Here is a 24,261-nt window from a genome sequence, read left to right on the forward strand (position 1 = left end):
TATATGTGTGTGCATACATGTATGAATATAGATATAAAACATATTTTATATTCTCTACATATTACATTCATACATTTCTACACAGTATATATGTGACTGCAATCATATATATATATATATATGTATGCATGTGTATATATACACAAGCAATCATTAATAGCATAGTGAAAAAAACTATGTCCTTTTTTGTGAACTTAACTATGTGTTTTTCTGTTCACTGGGAACATTGATTATAAATGACCATTTTCAGGATTTGGTGGAGAAATGAAGGAGATGATGGGAGAAATGTATACTGATCTGAGGATATATTTGGATTAAAATTGAACAAAATCTAGTTAGTCAACCTAAATCTTATTATATCTCACCTGGACCCTTATAATGGCCTAAAATTGGTCTCCCTCCCTTTAGGTTATTTCCTTTCCAATTCTTCTATTATACATTCACAGAATTTTTTTTTTCTAATATACAAGTCTCAATTCTCCTCTGCTCAAAAACCATCGAGAGCTTCTTATTGCCTATTGGACAAAATAAAAACTTCCTTGTCCAGGATTTAGGGCTCTCCACAATATATGTCCAATCTACTGGCCAATTCTATTTCACGTTATTCACCATGACACCTTCAATATCCCAGTTAAAACAGAATAACACAGATTACAAGGAAAAAAGAAAGTGGATTTCGAGTAAATAGAATATAGTTCCAAATTCTAACTCTGATACACACTTCCTGTGTGACCTTGGCAATGTACTTCTTTAGACTTTCCTGTCCTTATCTACAAAATTTTGAGGTTCCTCCAAGCTCTAAATACTGCCCTTCTATGATTGCTTACCATTTCAGGTCTCATTGTGTACTTTCCTGTCCCTAAGTCTTTGGTCAGGCCATTTCTCAAATTCGTACTTCATTATCCCTTCTTCATACTCCTGTGAGCCTAAAATGATCTTTTCCTTCCTTTTTGGCTCACTTTAGGTACTATTTCATTCAGCAAACCCACACTGAACCAGTCCCCTTCATGGAAGTGATTTCACCTGTCTAGAGTGTACAGCAGACTTGGCTCAAGCCAGTATTTTCACTAATATTCATAATATTATAAGAAGTTAGTAATAACAGTAACACTAGTGCTATTGTTTTGCTTGACACAGTCCTTTAACAGGGGGAAAGAAGATCTGTACAATAATCTTACCCTGTTACAATGAGGGATACATTCCTGTGCTGTGTACCATACATCATAAACACATAAAATGTCATCCAAGTCAGACAGATTGAACCTAGATTCCTCTGCCGTGCTGGCTGCTGTCTTTAAAGGTGGGGGGATGAGGACAAATGTCCTTAGTATTTCGGGAAAGTGTTTTTTTATTTTCATTAAGCACTCCCTATATGTAAGACATGCTGTTAGGCAAAAACCTAATAGTCCTTATTCTCCAGGGGTTTATGTTCTAAGGAGTGGGGTTAGTAGTGTATGTATGTACATATGTATATACATTCACAGCTAGGTGATGCAATGGATAGACTGCCAGGCATGGAAGCAGAAACACTCATCTTCCAGACTTCAAACATAGCGTCGGACATTTACTAGCAGTGTGATCTTGGGTAAAGCACTCAGCCCTGTTTGCCTCAGTTTCCTCATCTGTAAAATGACCTGGAGAAGGAAATGGTAAACCACTGCTGTATTTCTGACAAGAATACCCCAAATGGGGTTACAAAGAGTCAGCTGAAAAACAACTGAATAACAAACACACATGCATAATAGACAGACAAATAAATAAATAAATGTGTGTGTGTGTGTGTGTGTGTGTGTGTACATACATACAAACAATATAAAGAATTGACACTTGAAAGCCAGAGCTCTAACCACATGAAAGGGGCTGAAAAAGTAGTTTTAATGTAACAGTAAAAATATGTGGCCACACAGGTGATTTCTTTATGATATATGAATTACTCCCTTTCGTAAATCAAAAAGTTAGTAGTGGGATATAGTGCAGAATGACAGGCCAGGTTTCAGTGTTATCTTTAAAAGTCAGTTCACTGATTCTGGGATAGATATTTTAAAAGGAACTCAGCAGCACCAACCTTTATCTGTGTATGGTCACCTACTTCTTCCCTCACCCCCCCCCCTCCCTTTTGTGGATTCAATTAAAAAAAATGTTCTTTCTCTAGTAAGAAGGGGGAGAAAGAAAATCCTCAAGGGCAGGGACCCTCTTATTACTATCCCTCAGCATTTAACACCATGTTTGGCATATTGCAAATACTTAATAAATGCCATATCTCTGTCTATCTATTATCTCTCTTTTTTTGTTTGTTTTTTTGGAGGGGGGAGGGGAGGGCAATTGGGGTTAAATGACTTGCCCAAGGTCAAATGGCTAGTATTAAGTGTCTGAGGTCATATTTGAACTCAGGTCCTCCTGAATCCAGGGCCGGTGCTCTATTCACTGTGCTACCTAGTCACCCATCTATCATCTCTTAATGGGAACAGTAGAAGATATGTACAGCTAAAAAAAAAGGGGGGGGGGACTCTAAAGCATCATGGGAAGCTAGGAAAGTAGAAACTTAGGTAAAGACAGCCATCATTACGACAGAACAAGGGCCCAGGACTCTAGGAATGACACTTCTTGGGTCAAGTGAGAATCAGGAGCTTTGGGACAGATATTTCATTGCTACAAGGAAGCATGTCCCCTGCCCTCTTATCCCATGATCCTAATATTTCCTTCTTCCTCTTAGGATCTCTCATGGAAAGCTGAATAGTTCTCTTAGGGAACAAAGAACATATACTTGCTTTTCTTAGTTTCAGACTTTACGTTGGCTTTATAAAAAAAGCTTTCACTCCAGGGTTTCTCTAGTCTAGATGTACTTACTTATTGGAAACTTTGAGAGGAAGCAGCTAAAGGGAAAATACCCCCAGAGGGGAGCTAGAGATAGATTCCCCCACTGAGATGTTTTGCTAGAAGCACTGTTTCTGCCTTGAATTTCAGAGCCAATAAAATGGTAAAGAAAATGAGAGATCTTTTGATACTACTTGTCAGAGTCGAAGGAAGCTTATGTATATGGGGAAAAAAATCCATTTAGGCAACAAGTGCGTAGGATGTGAAGGGCATGTAGAAGGATACCCACACCAGCACACTATCCCTGTAGCATACGTCTATGAGCTTTAAACTTTTTCATTCCATGAAAAGCCCTCATCTGACTGGGATTTAACGAGGGGAGTTCTCAACAGCAGTCCACTCTGGAAACTTCTGTTCTCAAATTCCTATGGCCCTCCAAGCAAACTGCCTTCATACAGACAATATGCCTCAGCTTCCTGATTAACCTAATTATAATCTTCAATAATTAGATATGTCAGTCTAACTACCTGAAGGGATTTTTTTTTGCTAATTCTACAAAAGCTGAATCAGGGTTGACTTGTTAGTATACAGATAGCTAGCTTTCCCTTTCTTCTGGGTATGGATGTTGCCAAGTTAAAAGTATACTTCATCTTATAACATTTCATAATGAGTCTGCTGGGCAGCTAGGTGGGGTAGTTGATAGAGAGATGGGTCTGGAGTCAGGAAGACTCATTTTCCTGATTTCAAATTTGACCTCAGACACTCACTAGCTGTGTGACCTTGGGCAAGTCACTTAACCCCATTTGCCTCAGTTTTCTCATCTGTAAAATGAGCTGGAGAAGGAAATAGAAAACCCCTACAGTATTTCTGCCAAGAAAATCCCAAATGGGGTAATAAAGTATCAGTCACCACTGAAACATGACTGAACAAAAAAATGAGTCTTCTGAGTTACCTATCCTCTTTTGAGACCCATAGAGAAAGACATTATAGATTAGTAAAAATAAATACTTTAAAGTTCTTCAAGAATTCTTAGAATTATAGAGCATCTAGTGGTTATGGTGATCTAAAACAACACAGTAAAAAATGGTAACTGTAAAACCTTATTTACATCCCCAATTACAATCTATCTAATCTCCTTAATTCTATAACTAGGGGTTCAAGAGAAATAGATTGTCTTTAAAATAATCACAACTAAAACCAACCTTAACTTCAATTTCGATCTAAGGAGATACAGATTATCAAGGGCTCTTATCTACTTGCTCCTTTTGGCATCTAATTTTGGTTATCTTGATAGGTTATTCCATGAATTCTATTTTTTCCATTGAGATACAAGGTTCTAACACAAAAGATCATTATTCTTTGAGTTTCAGGCTCCTGAGTTTGAATATAAAATACCTCTGGGCTAAACATCATTCTGTGCTTTCTGTAGAAAGTGTGATAATCAAACTACATTTACCTTAAGAAACTGTTCTTTAGGCATAGACTATACTTTCTTCCAAACAATTAAAAACTACAATGAAAAAGACAGAGTGTGTCATCATAGGCTCCTAATGAAAAGTCCCCTTGGGGTATCTTATACATTTTCAAGCCAACAAATTCAAAGCTACAAATAATCAGGGCAACTTTCCAAACAGCAACTCAGGAGTGGAGGGAGAAAGGTAGATGAAAACATATGAATTAAAAAAAAAAACAGAAAACAAAACAGGGGTGGCTAGGCATCACAGTAAGTATAGCACCGGCCCTGGTGTTAGGAGGACCTGAGTTCAAATCCGACCTCAGACACTTAACACTTACTAGCCATGTGACCTTGGGCAAGTCACTTAACCCCAATTTCCATGCCTTGTACCTCCAAAAAAGCAAAAAACAACAACAAAAAACCCCAAACCCCAGAAAATTAAAGGGCAGCTGGATGGCACAATGGATTGAATTCCAGGCCTAGAGTCAGGAAAACTCATTTTCCTGAGTTCGAATCTGGCCTCAGACTCTTATTTTGACCCTGGGCAAACTAAACAGTGTTTAGCTTCAGTTCCACATCTGTAAAAATGAGCTGGAGAAGGAAATGGAAAAGCACTCCAATATCTTTGCCAAGAAAACCCCAAAAAGGGATCATGAAAAGTTGGATGTAACTGAAATGATTGAAGAAGAACAACAAATAGATTTGGAATCACAGAACCTAGGTTCAAATCCTGTCTCTTCCATTTACTTTCTGGATAACCCTGGCAAGTTTTTTTTTAACCTCTTTTCTGCCTTGATTTTTTCCTGTAAAGCGAGAGGGAAGAGCTAGACAGATTTTAATATCTCTTCCTACTCTAAATCTCTGATCCTATGAACCCTTTCAGTTCTGACATTATGTGAATTGAGTTGGTATAGACAGTGATTAGAACCTACCACCCCCAAACTGTCTCTGTATGCATATCACATAATATTCTTGGGTTTCAGTTTTTCCAACTATAAATCTAAGACACTCACATACTAGCATCTGTGATAAATCTAACCTCCAAAAGATAATTTTTTTCTCCCTAGATGTTTAAATTCCTAAAGGTTATAACCCTGTCACAGCTTCTTACAAAACTCTTCATGATTTGAGAAAGTCCTTCACATTTTGGTCCTTTTGCTTTTCTGGAACTTTTTCTAACATCACTCCCTTGTCCTTGAGGATTTTCTCTTTCCAGCTTTTTGCTGTAATCTGTAGCCCATGATCCAATGAAACTAGCTTCCTTGCTGTTGCCTGGGTGAGAATCTCCATTTCCTAACTCCATGTATTTCCTGCCTGGAATTCTCTCCCTCCTCTTCTCTGGCTTTTGGCTTCTCTGGCTTCCTTCAGGTCTAGCTAAAAAAAACTCACATTCCACAAGAAGCCTTTCCTAGCCCCCCTTATTCTTGTCCTTCTCCCTGAGATTACTCACAATTTATCCTGTATATGGCTTGTTTCTCCCTATTTGCTTGTTTTCTCTCCCTTTTGTCTGTAAGATGCTTGAGGGCAGAAACTGCTTTGGTGGTGGTGGGGGTTGTTTTTATTTTATTTTTGCTTTTCCTTGTATTTTCAGTAATTAGCACAGTTCCTAGTACACAGTAGAAGCTGAATAGCTCCTTGTTGACTTAAGATTCTCAGAATGGAAAGGATCTGCAGAGATCATCTAGTCCAATTCAAATCTGAAAAAATCAGTTTTTTTCATCTTTTTCATACCCAGTGGGCTTGGCTTTGTCGGACGGGTCAATGCTGTGGAATCTGCTTCTTCCCCATTCCATTTTGTGGGTTGCCTTAATTTTTTAGGAATGCTTTCCTTAAATCAAGTCTAAATTTGCTTCTTGGAAACTTGTATTCATCGCTCCTAGTTTTTCCTTTTGCAACCAAAGAGAAGAAATCTAACCCTTCTTCCAAGTGACAGTTCTTCATATATTTTGAGACAGCTATCACATGCTTCATGAGTTATGACCTCTAAGCTATTTACCACCCTGGTTGCCTTTCTATAAGCATTTCTAGGCTAATAAATTCCCATCCTCATGGGAATTTTTTCCTTAAGTGCTATATTTGAGACACCTCTAATCTACCAGTGCTGACAGACCCCATCATGTATCAAGCAGAAAAGAAAGGAATGATTATGAGCAGAAGGCTTGCTAACAAAGCATACATCAGTAAAACTAGAAAAGAATGACAATGAGAAGGGTCACCTCTGTGGGTACAGTATCATTTAGAATTCTGTAGAAGTGAACCTTCACAGAGAAGACATTAGGTCTGCCCATAGGATATAGGAACTAACCAAACCAAAGGGAAGAAAAGTCTGTAGTTGCAATATGCTGTTCTGTGGGATAGAGGGAAAGATTAATATTGGCTTATTGTTTGTTTGTTCAGTCATTTTCAATTATGTCTGATTGCTGGTGACCCCATTTGAGGTTTTCTTGGTAAAGATACTGGAATGGTTTGCTCTTTCCCCCTCTAGCTTATTTTACAGATGAGAAAATTGAGACAAATAGAGTTAAATGACTTTCTCAAGGTCACACAGCTAGGAAGTGTCTAAGGTCAAATTTGAACTCAGAAAGATGAGTCTTCCTAACTCCAGGACCAGCACTAGCCTCCTTGAAACAAACAGTATTTTACTCACTTCCCCCATACAATAGGATTTAAAAAGTATCCATTGAATTATTATTCTCAAACTGGACCTTGGAGAAACAAACATGAGATAGCTAAAGGCACTAAAAATGTAATTAAATACAACGAGGTCAATGTAAGCATATAAAATGAATTGAACATTACACAAAGTACCAGGACTTTTTGTTCCCCAAGTTTGATGTAGGGCTCTTAGATCAACCTATGATCAACCTACTTTAAAACCATGGGACAGAATATAAAGATGTTAAAGTTACTTTTCAAAATTACCCTGAGTTCCCTGTTCTATTCTCTCACCCTCGCATCTCCCAACCAATCTTTCACTCTTCCTTTTTTTTATAACTTTAATCTCTGTTTCTTCCAACTATGGTCTTCTCTTTTCTCATAGATAATCCTTCATCGTTTCTTCGAAGCGTAAGTGAAAAGGAAAACAGCATTTTTAAAAAGAGTACTTCAGATGTGCATGTGTGCATGCTTTTGTAGCTTTTATCATTTCAGCTTTTAACTTTTGGGTTCACAAATTCCATTTCAATGTTTTTCTGTAAAAAAATCCCTGAACCTACAAGTGGGTATCTTTTTCCTAGGTTTTAATACATGGCATGATTCATATAGCACACACACGCACACATATACTTCACAGTTTACAGAAAGCTTTTCTCACCAAAAAAACAAAACAAAACAAAACAAAAAAGTGAACATTAGTTCAAGTATTGGAAGCCCCATTTCATGGATAAGGAAACAGATTCAGAGAGCTAGGTGGGTTACCAAAGGATGCACAGCTATGAAAGGACACAGCAAGGATATGACAAAAGGTTCTTTACCTTTTGTGTCAATGCTCTTTCTATTATGATATTAGTACTAGGTAGTGCTATCTAAAGTATAAGCAGCAAATGGAATACGAGATGCAGATGTTGATTAAGAGCATGGATTCATTTCAGTAGTGACACTAAAAATTAGAAGCTGTTAAGTTTAGGGATGACACAGATAGAGGAAGCTTTTAAAGAAATTTGTCTAAAATACAATTAGATGTCTACATTTTTTTCCTCTCATCCATAGCTTTCATTAAACATAGTTCAATCTACTCCCAAATTTAATTAAGATGTTCTTTCTAAAGGCTTTTTACCCTGAATCCTTATTTTGGAGACAGTCTCGAGATAGGGAAGGATGAACATGATTATTATTTCACAACATTGCTACAAAAAGATGCAGAAAGGAAAGAATGACTCAGAGGCATACCTACAGGCAGTCATCAGAGTGCCCCTGCTACTATCTCCTGCCTTTGTACTGGCTAAAGGTCTAAGACCATGAGGGCACATGCGGCTTTCTAGGTCCTTGGGTACGGCCTTTTGACTGAGTCCAAGTTTTACAGAACAAATTCTTTTATTAAGGGGATTTGTTCTGTGAAGTTTGGATTCAGTCAAAAGGCCACCCTTGAGGACCTAGAGGGCTACATTTGCCCTCGAGGCCACAGGTTCCTAAGGCAATTCCCATCCTGACAGCTACGGGTAGGATTGGAGAGGCACATCCCATTTCAGTCAAGGATGCTAAGGCTTTTTATTGATTAATTAGCAGAGAAACGAAGGATGATCTGAAGAGCAGGGATTTCTGGCAACTGGGAAAGTGGAATTATTAAGGGCAGATATTTAGAAATGGAAGGAACCTTACAGATCACCTCTTTTGACCCTGTTATTTTACAGGGAAGACAGATGAAAGTGACTTACGCAGTGTCAATCGAGTAGGAAGTAAAAGAAGGGATCTGATCAAGGTCCTCTGACTGCATTCTGTGTTATTCCCCCATATCATGATTGCTTGTAGTTGTTTTTTTTTTCTATTTCCCCCCAGGCATTCCATTGCTGTTAGTGGTTGTTCAGTAGTTTCAGTAGTATCTGATTGTTTGTGATCTCACTTGGGGTTTTCTTGGTAAAGATACCAGAGTGGTTTGGTGTTTCCTTCTCCAACTCATTTTACAGATGAGGAAACTGAGGCAAATAAGGTTAAGTGACTTGCCCAGGGTCACATAGCTAGTAAGTGTCTGATGACCCTGGAAGATGATGAATCTTCCTGACTCCAGGCCTCACACTCTATCCATTATGCCTTCTAGCTGGTTGGAGAGCTAGACTGTTGGAAGAGAATTACATTTAATATTAGGCCATGTAATAGTCCCTCTTTGTGATGGAGCTATTCTTTACCTTTTAAGTGGTGACTTTTTCTCATTGCTTATACTGCTGATGATTGGAAAGGAAACAGATGCAATCAACAGTGATTGATACACTATGAGTTATTTTGAAAGAACACGTCATGAAGAGTCAGACACGACTGAAATGACTGAACAACAACACAGTAAAATTCTTGCTTATCTCACATTTTTACTTCTGCAACTTCCTCTTCATGGGTCTCAACCTTAAGACCCATGGTCCCTAAATCAATTAAGAGGAAGGCATTCATTCATTCATTCATTCATTCATTCATTTTTGGAGGGGAGAAGGCAGGGCAACTGACTTGTCCAAGGTCACATGGCTAGTTTTGTGTTGTGTCTGCAGTCAAATTTGAACTCACGTCCTCCTGACTCTATTCCTTGTGCCGCCTAGCTGCCCCAGAGGAAGGCATTTTTTAAGCACAATGTTCTGGTTACCTTACAAATATTATCTCATTTGATCCACAGAACAACCTTGGGATGTAGATCCTATTATTATCCCCATTTTGAGGCATACAGTGCCTAATTGACTTGCCCAGGGTCGTACAGTTCTTATGAGCCCAAGGCCACTTTTTTTGCACAGGTCTTCCTGATTCCACTAGTCCTTTACCAGCTTCAATATCTAGCTGCCTCGACAGAGGTACCACTACTACAGACAGGGCTATTATCAATATCACCTTTTATAACCATCATTGTTTTATAATGTTTTCTTCTCCATCCCATCCAAAACACATCCAAAACACACTGAATGAATATTGCTTCAAGATATCACATCTGTCACCTGTTTGACACTCTCACTTCCTTCTTAAACTCCTATTTTAATTAAAGTTGACTCAAGCTTTCCATAGAATGGTCATATGATGTGATTAGTGACTGCAAGGGTGCCATAACCTTGTACATAATAGCGATGTTGTATAAGATGGGTACAAAGCATGATGTGAAGCCAGAGGAAGAAAATATCATTCATGGACAGGGACATCAGGGAAGGTTTCTTGGAGGAGGTGACATCTGAACTGGATAGTATTTCAAAAAGCAGAGATTGGGGACTGGTGGAGGGAGAGGAGATGTCATGGAAGAGGGAAAGGGAAGGAGACAAAGTGGTTGAAGATCACATTCCAGGCTTTGGGAATAGTAGTAGTAAAGCCATGGAAAGTGGGAAAATATTGCATATGTTACAAGGGACAGCATCCTCCCTCCTTGTGGTGATGGACAGATGGACCCTTTGTTCTATTACATTTTCTATATCACCCTCTCTTTTCATTCTTCCTAGGGCACCTTGGTGGCACAGTGGATGGAGTGCTGGGCTTAGGGGTCAGTTAGACTCCTCTTTCTGAGATGAAATCAGACCTCAGACACTTACTTGCTCTGTGACCCTGTCAAGTCACTTAACCCTGTTTTTCTCAGTTTTCTCATCTGTAAAATGAGCTGGAGAAGGAAATGGCAAACCCCTACAGTATTTCTGCCAAGAAAATCCCAAATGGAGTCACGAAGAGTCAGACAAGATTGAAAACAACTAAACAACAACAACAAGGTCCCCTAATAACATAGCTATGCTTTATATTAATTCACAATAGAAACTCCCCTCCCTTTATTAATTTAATCAGGCATTAAGGCATTAGCTAATAACTGAGGCAGCTAGGCAGTGCAGTGGATAGATTTCTGGACTTGGAATCAGGAAGATCAGTTCACATCCTGCTTCTGTCACATACAAGCCATGTGACTGTGGGACAATCACTTCAATTTTCTGTGTTTTCTAAGCTGTAAAACAGAGACAGCATCTATCTCAAAGAATTGTTTGAGGATAAATTGAGATAACTCAAGTGTTCTGCAAACCTTAAAACATCCTATAAATGCTATCTAATGTTACGATGATGATCACAAACTAAATAATTCTGAATTGTGGGTATAGAAATCTACCTACCAATGCATCCATGATCCTGAATGACCAGCATGGAAATGGCCCTAATGAAATTTCTAAGTGCTTTTCTTTGCCCCAAGTGTTTGCAGCCACAAGGGGATAAAGAAGGCATAGATGTTGGTGCTTATATTCAGCACAATATCCTTCAAAAGATATAAAGACATGATAGTAAGAGGCTAAAACTCTAAGACTCTCAACTCTGCCACTGATTTGTTGTGTGATATCAGGAGTTATCCTCTCCCTATCAACTTTGGATTCCTTATCTATAAAATTAAAGACCCAGACTAAATAATTGCTTATGGCTCCATTTAGTTTGAAATTTCTAGGAGTCATCTTTTTCCCTGCATATTTTTCTCCACTGCCTACTTCTGGGGAAAAAAAATAATAATCAGAATACCGAAAGTCTGAAGTGTCACAGAAGGGAGCAAAAGAAACACCTTTTGCTGTGTCTCTGTTTAATGTAATACTTAATCTTATCTTCCTGGAGGAGAAGGGACAGGATTTATTTAGAGGCTTCTACCTATTAACCGCAGGAAAGTCAGCCAAGGGGAAAATATGTCTGTTGATCAGGGAGACAGCATTAAACAGATGTAGAAGGTTTTTTAAGGCATTATTTTTTCTTTTTTCCCTTTACTAGGCTAACCTCTGGAGAACAGATAGGCATATATCAGATAGCAGTTCTACTTTGAGCTTTCTTAAAACCTTGAAAATATTCATGCCCAGTATATGAAACTGTAAAACATTTGGGGGAAGAGGGGAGGATAGATGATGGGTGAATAAAAAAATCTAAAAGGATAATACACCTAAGTATGGTCACAGCATAACAAAATCACAGATTCAGAGGTGGAAGAAACTTCAGATATTATCTAATTCAATCTGCCCATTTTACAGATGAGGAAACTGAGGCCAAAAGATGTCAAGTGACTTGATCAAAGTCAAATAAGTCATAAATGGCAGAGGTAAGGTGAAATCCATGTCATGTGATTCTAATTTCATCACTCTAATGGTATGTATTTTAACTCTACTTTTTGTTTTTAGAATATTAAAGACTTAAACAGAGGAATTTTTCATTTGTATAGAAGGACAATTCTACCCAAGTCCACTCCAAACTATTAAGATTATGATTTTAATTAAGAGCAGACTTTATTAGTCCCTCCAAAAACTGAGATACACCTTGAAAAAAAATAAAATCCTGTGATTCCCATTAATTTAGTTTTGTACACAAACTAGAAGTGCAGTTATTCATTTCCCTGTCAGAAACATTTATGGAATCCTTCTGGAATCTCAGACTTCCCTTCCTTCTTTAATCAACTTAAACATGTACATCTAGGAGCTCTAACTATAAAGACTATGTACTTATATTATTTTACAACAAAATTTTCCAAAAGGTAGAATAGATACATTGACTTCTAATGAGATTTATTTGAAACCTTTTCAATGTAAGATAATTTTGTCATTCAGGCAATACTTTAAAAGGAGGAAATGTTCTTATGCAACATGACTAAAGTATCCCTAGGGGACCTCAAAATCTTTTTCTATTAAATAGACCTGAAAATTATGCTAACTAGAACATGAAGAGGGAAAAACAAGATATAGAACACTTGGGGAACAAGGAGACTGGGAAAGTTAAAGAGATCAGCTCAAGGTCACTTAGTAAGTCAGAGACAGAGGTGACATTCCAGTTCTCAGTTAAAAGGATTACCAAAATTGTTAGGTTCCCAATAAAATGAATTACATATTTTTAAAATATGAAAAAAAATACTTTGTTTTAAATTTGATCATTGGAGTATGAACTTGCTATAAAGTTAAACAGAATATGGAAAAGATTATTATATTCCATTCTGTGGTGAGGTCATTTTCTATGAAATGCCAAACATGATGGCCTCTTCTCAATCATCATTCTTCTTGACCCCTCTGCATCCTTTGACCCTGCAGAACCTCCTATCTCTCCTGGATATTCTTTTCTCTACATGGAAGTTTGTTATACTGCATTCTCTTAGTTCACCTCTTGTCATTCAATTGCCCCTTCTAATATCTTTGTTGGATCCAACTCTTGTGATTGTAGGCAGGAATCCACCTTGGGGTGTCCTGAGTCTTGTCCTCTTTGCCCACTAGGCTTTTTTGTAATGATCTCATCAATTTCCATGGGTATAGTTATCATCTCGATGCAGATGAGATCCAGAGAGAAATGGCTAGCCCTAGTTCTTCCTGAGCTCTGGCAGCACATCAAAGACTGATTATTGAATTTTTCCAAATGAGCATTTTGGAGGTAACCTCCATTCATCATGAAAAAGTACCCAACTTCTTGTTTTTTCTTTAAAATTTCCACTTTTCCTAAATTCCTAATTTTTGTTAATTGTTGTGATAGTAATGGCAATTAAAGATTCCCCTGTATTGGCTTGGTTTTCAAATTGATTGTGTTAAAACCCAGAGTTTGTTAATCCCACCTGTGGGATGGACTTGTCGATGTGAAAAGAAAGTCCTGAACTGGGAGGAGCTGGTGACGTAGATTTGGAGAGACAAGAGAGAGGCAGAAGAACTTTTTGGAAGCAGCACCTCGTGGAGGCAGAGAGACAATGAGAGAATTTTTGGGGCCACTTTGAATCGCCCTGGACTTTTGAGACCTGCCCCCTGAGCTGCCAAGGACTGAGGAGACATGGCTGCTTTGCTGGTACTTTGTCTTTCTGTTTTGATGTTCTTTTGCCAGATTTGTCCACTGGTGAAAGACAGTCCTGTTGAAGAAGTCCTGGAACCTGGCTGTTGGCTAAGAAGCCCTGAGACTGTCCTGCAGACAGAGAGTGAATACTGTCCACTGGTGAAGGACAGTGCTGTTGTTGCAGGGGTCTGGAAACCTTTCTGTTGGTTCATAGAGACTGTCCTGCAGACAGAGAGTGAATGCTGTCCACTGGTGAAGGGTAGTGCTGTTGTTGCAGGGGTCTGGGAACCTTTCTGTTGGTTCAGAAGCCCTGAAGAAGGATTTTCTTGTATGTTTACAGAAATCCTGGAAGAGGGTTTTGCTAATGTTTTCAGGGGTTCTGGGAGTGTTCTGCAGACAGAGGATGAATTGGTGAGGGGACTGGCAATGTGTCTTGTGGCCTTGCTGGGCCTTGTCTCCCCAGGAACTAAGATTGCTGAGAAATTGCCTCCTGTCAAGATGAAGAAAAGACCTCCATCTGGGTATTAAGTGCTGTGCTTAAACTTGATGTAACTCTGGGGTAGATTGAATTGTGATCCAGGGGTGGGGAACTTTTGACCTTTCCAGTGCCCTGTGATTGAACAAATGAAGGTACTTTACTTATGTTTGGAAACTAATCTCCATTTGAGAAGAGGGGCTTTGTGGTGGACTAAATGAAGGTACAGCCTAGGAGTAGAGTAGTATTTAGAACAGGGACTTTGTAATTGATTGAATGAATGGAAGGTCCTGGGGTGGGGTAGTACTTGGAGATTATTTAATCACCCTTAGTAAATGCTGTATTTGGAATGATGTCATGTTTTGATTCTCTCTGTTCTTGGTTTGTCACTGAATAAAATGGAGAGCACCTATGCTGGTATTTTGAACCTTGGGAAGTTGCCTTTCCTTGGTATTACATTACAATTGTGTCATTGTTTCAGTCCATGTTCAAAAACCATATCACCCTCTGTTACTTACTCTGACCTGTGATCAATTTTCTAGTTTCATCAGTTATTTTTTTTCTCCATAACCTACCATACATCTGTCTCCTCCTTTCCTCACACATGACCAACACCTTAGTTACAGACCTTAGCATTTCTTGCCTGGTAAAGCCTATTACAATGGTCATACTTCCCTGTCTACAGTCTCTTCCTTCTTCAATCTATCCATCACACAGCTGCCAGATGGATTTTCCTAAATCACAGGTTTGACCATGTCACTCCATACTCAAGAAGCTTCAGTGATTCCTTATTATCTTTATCCAAAATACACAGTCTTCTGTTTGGCATTACATATCCATGAGAATCTGAGCCCAATCCATTAATCAGTGGGCATTTTAATAGGCATTTATATAATGCTTTAACATTTACAAAATACTTTACATATATTATCTCATTTGATTGTCACAACAACTGTATGATTGTAATGGTAATGTAATTTGAATTTGAAGACCCCTTTTTGTATTGGCAAGGTAGCAGGCACTTAGTAATTGATCAAGCTGTTGGGGGAAAAGAGAGCATGAACTCCTGTATTCTGTTACTAACATAATAGGAAGGGGTTCACTGAAACAGGAAGCTAATTCAATGTGTATATAAGGAAAAGCCCCAGGAATGGACAGTCAGAATTTCTTGGGACCAGAATCTGGTGGCAGAGCAGCTACAGAAGAGAAATGAGAATCAAGAACCGAGTCAGAATTCTTGGAGAACTTGTGGTAGCAGAACTTCTTCTGAAGAGGAGCCCAGGAGCCTCCTTCCATATCTGCCCCCCCCCCCCAGACTGTATTAGGTGATTCTGATTTTTTGAATGGACTGCAGAAGACTGAGGAAGTATAACCAGGGTGCAGGGTCTTTGTCTGTTTGTGGCTTGGTTGAGCCTTGAATTCCCAGGGACAGAAATTGTGAAGGATTTGAGATGGACTAGACCCTGTGAACTTCACTGCTGAGCGGGACTTACACAGAGCGCCGAACAAGGAACTGGGAGCTGTCTGCCTTTGAATCCAGGCCACTGTTTGGTGGATTCAGGTGGGAGTTGCCTGCCTCAAGTCAAGATGAAAAGATCTCTCTGTGGGTACTGAGTGGTGATGAAATTGTAGTTTGCTAGTGACCTAGAGGTGGAGGGTCTGTGTATTTTCTAATGATTGTACTTAGTGATTAATGATACTTATTAATTGATTGCAGAATAAGTGACTAATCTGTTAGCTTAGTGTGCCCATCAGTGGAAGGCTTTGACTACTGTACTTTGAGATGATTGTTCTTTGTTCAAAACGTTGTGGCCACTATGGTGGAAACTATGTGACCATTTTAATGATAAACTGTTGTGGATACTATATTTTGATTTTCTGTGATAAGTTGCAATATTGTGAAGGCCGTACCTTGATTCTCTGTGAATGTTTTGCTTTGATTTGTTACTGAATAAATAGTGTTCCCTATACTGTCACACTGGTCACTGGTCACAGTAGCATTCTTCTGGAAAGCTGTTCATGCATGGTGTTACATTATGGCATAGTCGGTAGGATTACAAAGTATAGTGCCTCTATTTGTTCCAGGATCCATGGCCATTTGAATTGCAATTGTAAGACAGAGTATCCTGGAGGGGTGGAAGGCATAGTTAGTGTAATGCCATGCACAAGCAGCTTTCCAGAAGAATGCTGCTGTGAACAGCCCTTAAGATTCTGATTACACAGTATAGTGAACATTCTATTTCATAACAAATCAGAGCAAAACATTCACAGAGAATCAAAGTACATCATTCACAATGTTACAACTTATCACAGAAAATCAAAATACAGCATTCACAATGACCACTAAAATGGCAACATAGTTTTCACAAAAGTGGTCACAATAGTTTTCAACAAAGTACAATCATTTAATAACTTAATCATTCAATCATTAGAGTCACAAAAAGCAATAGTTAAAGTTCTCCACTTATGGGGCACACAATTACAAATCAGTCACTATTCAGTCTTCAGTCAATACTCAGTAACCTCTTAAGGGGTAGTGGAAAATACACAGGTCATCCACCCCTTGGTCACAAGTAAATCACAATTGTCTCAATCAGTACACAATATCCAAGTAAAGTCTTCTTTCAGCTTGACTTGAGGCTGGCTATCAGTTTCCATGGTTCTTCTTCCATGGTCCCAGCTCCAGCTGTCACCTGGGTTCAAAGTCAGGCAGCTCCCAGTTCCTTGTCCAGCTCCTTGTCCAATTCTTTGTTCAGTTCCCATTCCATATTGAAGTTCATAGTGTCCAGTCCACCTCAAGTCCTTCACAGTTCCTGTTTCTGGGAAGACAAAGCTTAACAGAGCTACCATAATATTCATATACATTATTCACACAATCATCAATTCACTATCTGCCTGTGAAATCAACTCGGATCCACCAACAAGGTCTGGGAATTCAACACAAATCAACATAGAAATCAACACTGACCCACAAACCAAGGTCCAAGAGGTCAGCACAAATCATCAGCAAAGTCCTAGGACTTCTAAAACCCTCCTCCAGGACTTCTGTAAACATGCAACCAGAAAATCCTCTTTCAGGGCTTCCAGTAAGGTCCCAGGACTTCTGTACAAAGTATCACAAACAAACATCAACACAGACAGAGCAGACAAACAGAGTGCCAGGAAACCACACATATTCTCCTGGACTTTGCCACCACAAGAGTCCTCTTTTCAGCTCCTCCTGTCTCTCTTCCTGGGGCTCTCCTTATATAGTCATTAGCTCCTCCCCAGGAGTTCCCAAGTTCTAGGGTTTACAAGTTGTGGAGTTCACATGTTCTGTTTCTTAAGACTGAAACAAGTTGTTAATTCAATAGCTGAAACAATGTGTTAACTACTTCTGTGCTTGCCATTACAATGATATAGGTCATGCATGGGGAACCTGCTTCAAGACTACATTTTAGGTCCTTGGGTGCTGCTTTTTGACTGAGTCCAAGTTTTACAGAATAAATTATTTTATTAAGGGAATTTATTCTGTGAAGTTTGGATTCTGTCAAAGGGCTGTACTAAAGGGCCACATGTGGCCTTGAGACCCCAGGTTTCCCACTCCTGATATAGGTGCTACTATGATCCTCATTTTATTAATGAAGATAATGAAGCCCAGAGAGGCTCAGTGACTTATGTAGAGTCACACAGCCAGGAAATATTTGAGGTACAATTTGAACTCAGTATATCCTAAATCTAAGTGTCTGGGTAGCTAAATGATTTTCCTCTATGTATTCTTGCTATTCCATGGATATAACCATTCACATCCTGCTTCCATATCTTTGATCAGGCTTCCCAATGTCTGGAATTCACTCACTCCTCATTTTGACCTTGTAGGTATCCTAGCTCGATTCAAGGCTCAAATCAGGGCTAACTCCTAGGTGAGGCCTATTCTGATTCTTCCCAGTTCCTAAAACAGTCTCCCTGCAATGCCTGAATTAATTTATCTTTGCTTTGCACATTCTTTTTACTTAATTTTTTATGTTCATGCTGTTCCTCCCCAAAAAATATAAGCTCCTTGAGGAAAGGTAGAATTACATTTTTGTCTTTGTATTCACAACATATAGAACCACATCTAACACATAATAGGTCTCGCCAAAATTATCAGAATGTAGTTTATATTTAGCAAGTCTCAGGCATTTAAAGTAGGTATGAAATGGGTCTTTATATCTCTTTTTAATAACATGGCATAGGAAAATTAGAAGACCAGGGTTCCAATCTTGGCTTTACCTGATGTGTGACCATGAGAAAATAATTTAATCTATCAGGGTTTCAATTTTTGGATACATAAATTGGCAATGATAGCATTTCCAATAACTATCTAGTGAGATTAATGCAAAGAAAACACTTTATAAACCTTCAGACCCTATATATGGTAGATTATTATACATTTTTAGATCAAACAGAAGGTACAAAGCATGAGCAAGCTAGTGAAACTAATAGTAGTTGACATTTATACAGTTATTTTAGCCTTTGAAAAGTACTGATAGGAATTATCCTGTCAGCTTCACAACAACTTTGTGAGGCAGGTTATCACAAGCATTATTGCCATCATCATCATCATCATCATCATCATCATCATCATTTCCATTTTGAACATCAGAAAACTAAGGTCCAGAGGTTGAATGATTTGTCCTTGGTCTCAAAGTTAAGTGTCAGAGACAGGATTTAAAACTATGTTTTCCTTATTCTAATCCAGGATGCCATCTGCTATATCACAAGCTCATCACTTAATGAATATAAACCACAGACCTTGAATCCATTGTAGTGTGATATTCCTGAATAAACAGATGGATTTCATAACAGCTGAAACACTTATAAACTATATTCTACATTTTTTTGCTTTTTTTTGGAGGGGGGGAACACAGGGCAATTGGGGTTAAGTGAGTTGCCCAAGGTCACAGGGCTAGTAAGAGTTATGTTTCTGAGGATGGATTTGAACTCAGGTCCTTCTGACTTCAGGGTCAGTGCTCTATTCACTGTGTCACCTAACCACCCTTATATTCTACATTTCTGAAGGTACATAGGAAGAATCTTCATATTTGAATTCCAATTTTAATAAAACCAAAAAATTCAAATACAGGTACCACCTTTTTATGAAATATAAGAAAATGTAAGGTAAAAAACAACTTTAAAATGTCTTTAAAAGACTTTTAAAAGACTTTAAAATATTTGGTCTTACCTACATGTCAGCTTTCTGGAAGAAGGGATAGATCACAGAATTTTTTAAAATAATAATTCTTCTGACTAGGTGACTAGCTCAACTCTCAGGCTAGCAGACCTTGAGAATTTCCCCTAATTCTGTTGGAATTTTCTGTTCAGAAGTGTGAGCTTGGCATCTGAGAGGTTAGGGACCTAAATGGATACTGCTCAAAAGTTAAGTTTTTGCTCAAAGAATTATTTTTCTGCTCTATATTCCTACATTGCCAGAACACGATTTGCTAACTTTGCTAAGGTATGTCCTAGAATTGGAACAAGAATGATTTAGGACACATTGGCTTTCCCTTTACCTAAAAGGGGTTAAAAACTCTGTGGCATGTTTTATATCACCCAGAGTCATATTAGTACGTGTGAGAACCTTTTTTTCTAAGTAGAGAGGGAAGAGAAAAGGATATAAGAAAAGAAACAGGCATGAGATACTGAGAAAGTAATAGGAGAAAAGTAAATATAGGGACAGAGAATGTGGGAGAGAAAAAAATATAGGAGAGAGAAGACATCAAAATATAAAAGGGGAGTGAGGAGAGGGGAGAGAGGGAGAGAAAGAAAGAGGGAAAGAAAGGGAGAGAGGGGGAAGAGATGAAAGGAGAGAATGGGGAGAAGGAAAAGAGGGAAGAAAAAAGAAAGATAGTGAGAGATGAGGAAGAAAGAGGAAAAGAGTATGGAAAGAGGGAAGGAGAGAAAGAAGGGAAGAGAGAGAGGGAAGAAAAAATAGGGAAAAGAAAAAGAGTAGGGGGTACTAAATGATGAATCTACTTGGGATATTATAAGATATCTTTTGGTTTACTATGGTTTTTATAGAGGTCAAATTAATATAGATGTATGCTTAGTGGTACAACTTATCACTGAAATAAAGATTACTGTTGAAATTTTTACTAGAAATAATTCTCACTATCAATGTTCCCCCACCAAGTAAGCTAAGGGCTTTGTTCTTCCCTGATTCTTATAGAATACAATACTATGTCCACTAAACCATCTACTGAACCATTTAATAAACTTGCATAAGCACTGTTTATACAGAAGACCTTGTGCTAGGTGTTGGATAAAATGAAGACAAAGCTCCACATCCTTTCCTCTAGGTGTTTATAATTTAATGAAGGAGCAAAAAGTTGATGTATGAGAGAGAAACAAATTCCTGTGGTACAAGATAGCATGGGGTGGGGCACAGAGAACAAGACAAGACATAGTGAGGTAAGGAAATTAGAGTGGAAGAAATCACTTTCATCTGGGGAAAATCAGGGGAAGCTTCATGAAAGAGCAAGTGAATGGACTGATCTTTGAAGCATTTCAACAGAGGGACATTTAGAAGGACAGGTTTTCCAGCACAGGGAGCAGTCTGTCTGTGTGAATACAAGGAAGGTGGAAGAAAGCAGGAAGAAATCTCAGCCGGCAGTCGACTTGGTGGACTCATAGAGCATTTGAAGGAGAATAGTGTGAAATGACCCTGTAAAGGCTGGCTGAAGAGAGATCATGCAGTACCTTATATTCCAAGCTAAGAGGTTTTCATTTTACATACAAACAATGAATAGCCGCTGAAGGTTTTGAAGGAAGTGTAGGAACAAGTTTGGATTTATATATAAGGGAGAATGTTTATGCATCTGTGTAAAAATACTCATTAGGAGGGCAGTAGAGAGTTGTTCAGTCATTTCAGTCGTGTCTGACTCTATGTGACCCCATTTGGGGTTTTCTTGGCAAAGATACTGGAGTGGTTTGCTATTTCCTTCTTCAGCTCATTTTACAGATAAGGAAATTGGGGCAAAAAGGATTAAGTGACTTGCCCAGGGTCACACAAGGTAATATGTGTTGGAGGACAGATTTGAACTCAGGAAGATGAGTCTTCCTAATTCCAGGCCTGGCACTCTATTCACTGTGCTATGTAGCTGCCCTGTATTAGGGTGTAGCACAGTGGAAGGCCAGGATAAGGGGCCACATGATTCTAGGGTAGAGAACAGACCCTTGCTGAAATGACTAGTTGTAGGGTTAAGAATATGGACTGAAAGAATTGAAGCTAGAATAATGATGATGTTCATGGAGAACAGAGAATGATAAAAAAGATAAAAGGCTCTTATGAGGGTCAGCAACTTCAAAAATAATGAGGTAGCAGGGGTGGCCAGGTGGCTCAGTGAGAAAGAGCACCAGCCCCAGTGTCGGGATGACCTGGGGGTCGAATCCGGGCTCAGATACTTAGCACCACACCCAGAAATAACTGGCCGTGTAACCTTGAGCAAGTTATTTACCCCCAATTGCTTTAAAAAATAAAAAAAAATAATGAGGTAGTGGAAGAGTTATCAGACCAAGACATTTTGGTCATAAAGTGGTATTTCAGAGTTTCTGCTTCTGATTTCTCTCTTACCCAATCCATTCTCCACATACCTGTCAAACTGGCATTAATAAAATACAGATGAGACCATGTCACTTCCATACTCAAATATCTTCAATGGCTCCCTATTGTTTGTAGGAGAAAGTACACCATCCTCAGGCTGGCATTTAAAGCCCTTCTTAATATAGATTTATCTACCTTCACAGTCTTATTTTCTAGTCCCTTATTCCCTTCCACATACTCTATGTGCCAGTTAAACTGGCCTTCAAGCTGTTTCCCATACATAGTACTACATCTCTCTGCTCCACATTGTCACAGATGTGGTCATACAAGTCTCTAAGGTAGCCTATTCTCACTTTCACCTTTTAAAATCCCATTATAATGTATCTTCAGGGAAAACCCTGGCTGCAGTGAATGAATCTATGGGTGTGTTTTCAGTGGAGGTATTTTTTATTCTCTCCCTTCATGTGCAGGAAGTTCCCTTCAGTATCAGAAACATTCAATGTGAGTGGAAATTATTTGCATAGCTAACCATGGATTTAGTAAATGATAAAGGACAAAGACCAGCTAATTTTAAGAAGCATCTTATGAGATTAACTACTAGATAAAACAGAAACAGACACACACATATACCCACACAGTAAAATGATCAGTTTATTCTATAATTTTTGAAAGGAAATCAAGAGAAAAAATATATACTCACATAAGGAATAGTATCCAAAGTATCTGTGTTGACAATAATAGGAGCAGGGCTGGCCTAAAAAGGGGGGAAAAAGAAAACACTTAAAATACTGTATCTTCTACTCCAAACAAAGGCTAGGTTGCTCACATTTCTTTCCTACCACATTTAAAATAAAATGCCATGAGAGTGAGAAATAATACTCTCATGAATTTCCCCTCACTTTTTCCAGAGTACTATCACATCCTCTGAGATTTGTGCCATTCTGGAAAAGAGCCATTCTGGGAATTTGAATAACAGATAACATTTTTGACATTTTTCCCCTAACAATAACTGTTTTGCAGCAGAAAATGCAAATGACAAGGAAATTGGTACAATTAAACCATGTCTGACATTTACAAAACTCATCTTTAGTAAACTCATCTTTAGTTCTGGCACTGCTGCCCTTTAAGGGATGTGTACTTAACAAGAAATGTTTTCATGAGTAACTTAATGGATCATTTTGTTTGATGACATCTTTACCTAATTCAATCCTCAACAGGTTGAGCTTTAGCATATGCCAAAGGTTCAGAGTCCATCTTTGCACCTGCTTTTTTTGGTCATGATTTGTACATAACTCTTCTCTCGATCTCTTTCTCTGTCTCTTGCTGTCTCTCTCTTTCTGTGTGTGTGTGTGTGTGTGTGTGTGTGTGTGTATAACTTTTATAATATTTTTCCTGTAATTTTTTTTTCCTTTCTGTCTACTGGAGCCCCCTTACTCACTGTCCAGTAACTCATGGTCTGACCTTACTACTGATCAGCACCCAAACTCTGACATACTCTGGGCTAGTTGGTTCCTCCTTAGATTGCCTTCTCTCCCTCCCTCAATGACAGTGGCTCACCATATTGGTGCCAGACCTAGTACAGACACCTAATAGCTTTAGTCCTACTCCATGAACTCAGGAAGCAAGCTACCAGACTTAGCCTCCTCTGTGTCAGAAACTATAAGTGTATACCACCACATCTGGCACAATAATTTTTACAATAATTTCACTGATATATATTTTTTTCAATGACTTTTTTTTAGTTTTTTTTTGGAGGGCAATTGGGGTTAAGTGATTTGCCCAAGGTCACATGGCTAGGTTTGTGTGTGTGTGTGTGTGTGTGTGTGTGTGTGTGTGTGTGTGTTAAGTGTCTGAGGCTGGATCCGAACCCAGGTCCTCCTGACTCCAGGGCTGGTGCTCTATTCACTGTGCCACCTAGCCACACCAATATAGTTTGTTTTTATTTCACCAATATTTCTTAGTGTATTTGCATCCCCTGCCAGGGAGCCAACTTTTATAACAAATGTACAAAAGAGGGGGAAATAGTTCAGCAAAACTAACCAACATAGCGAAAAAGTCTGATATAATATACAATATTTCACACCCATAGTTCCTGACTTTTGCAAAGCATGTGAGGGAGGTGCCTTCTCATTTCTCTTTGTTGATATTGCCTGTAACTTAACAGTCTTAGCAGGTTGCCTAGGGTAAGTGATATGTTAATTGACTTGCCCTGAATGATACAGCTAGTGTATGTTACAAGCAGCATGTGACCCAAGTCTCTGACTCCAGGACTGACCCTTTAGTCACTGGCCCTGCTGCTCCTGTCTCTGTAGGATATTAAAAAATCAATCTAACATGATCTGAAAGAATACTAGATATGCTATGTGTTTCTTCATGCAAGGTAATATAGAATCTGAGCAAAGCTGATACAGAAGGGCTACAAGCAAAGTTATTAAAAAGTACAAGATGGTAATCTCCATTTGCATCCACAAATCTAGCTTCATGAATATTGAGTAGACAGAGCTTCACTGTCTCATTTATAGCATTTTCATTGGG

General features: G+C 38.7%; 1 protein-coding gene across 22 annotated transcripts in view; it reads right to left on the minus strand.

Annotated features, from left to right (window-relative positions):
- DLG2 (discs large MAGUK scaffold protein 2) overlaps positions 1 to 24,261 on the minus strand; it is a 2,470,643-nt gene that overhangs the window by 984,072 nt on the left and 1,462,310 nt on the right. For all 22 annotated transcript variants that reach the window (XM_069070968.1, XM_069070969.1, XM_069070964.1 and 19 more), the window contains one exon: positions 22,427 to 22,480. In XM_069070968.1, the coding sequence (XP_068927069.1) occupies positions 22,427 to 22,480 (54 nt within the window). The remainder of the gene's footprint in view (positions 1 to 22,426; positions 22,481 to 24,261) is intronic.

Source organism: Petaurus breviceps, unplaced genomic scaffold (genome assembly GCF_028583685.1).
Source record: "Petaurus breviceps papuanus isolate PSGF00001 unplaced genomic scaffold, PetGlider_PUasm1.0 90823, whole genome shotgun sequence".
Classification (NCBI taxonomy): Eukaryota; Metazoa; Chordata; class Mammalia; order Diprotodontia; family Petauridae; genus Petaurus; species Petaurus breviceps.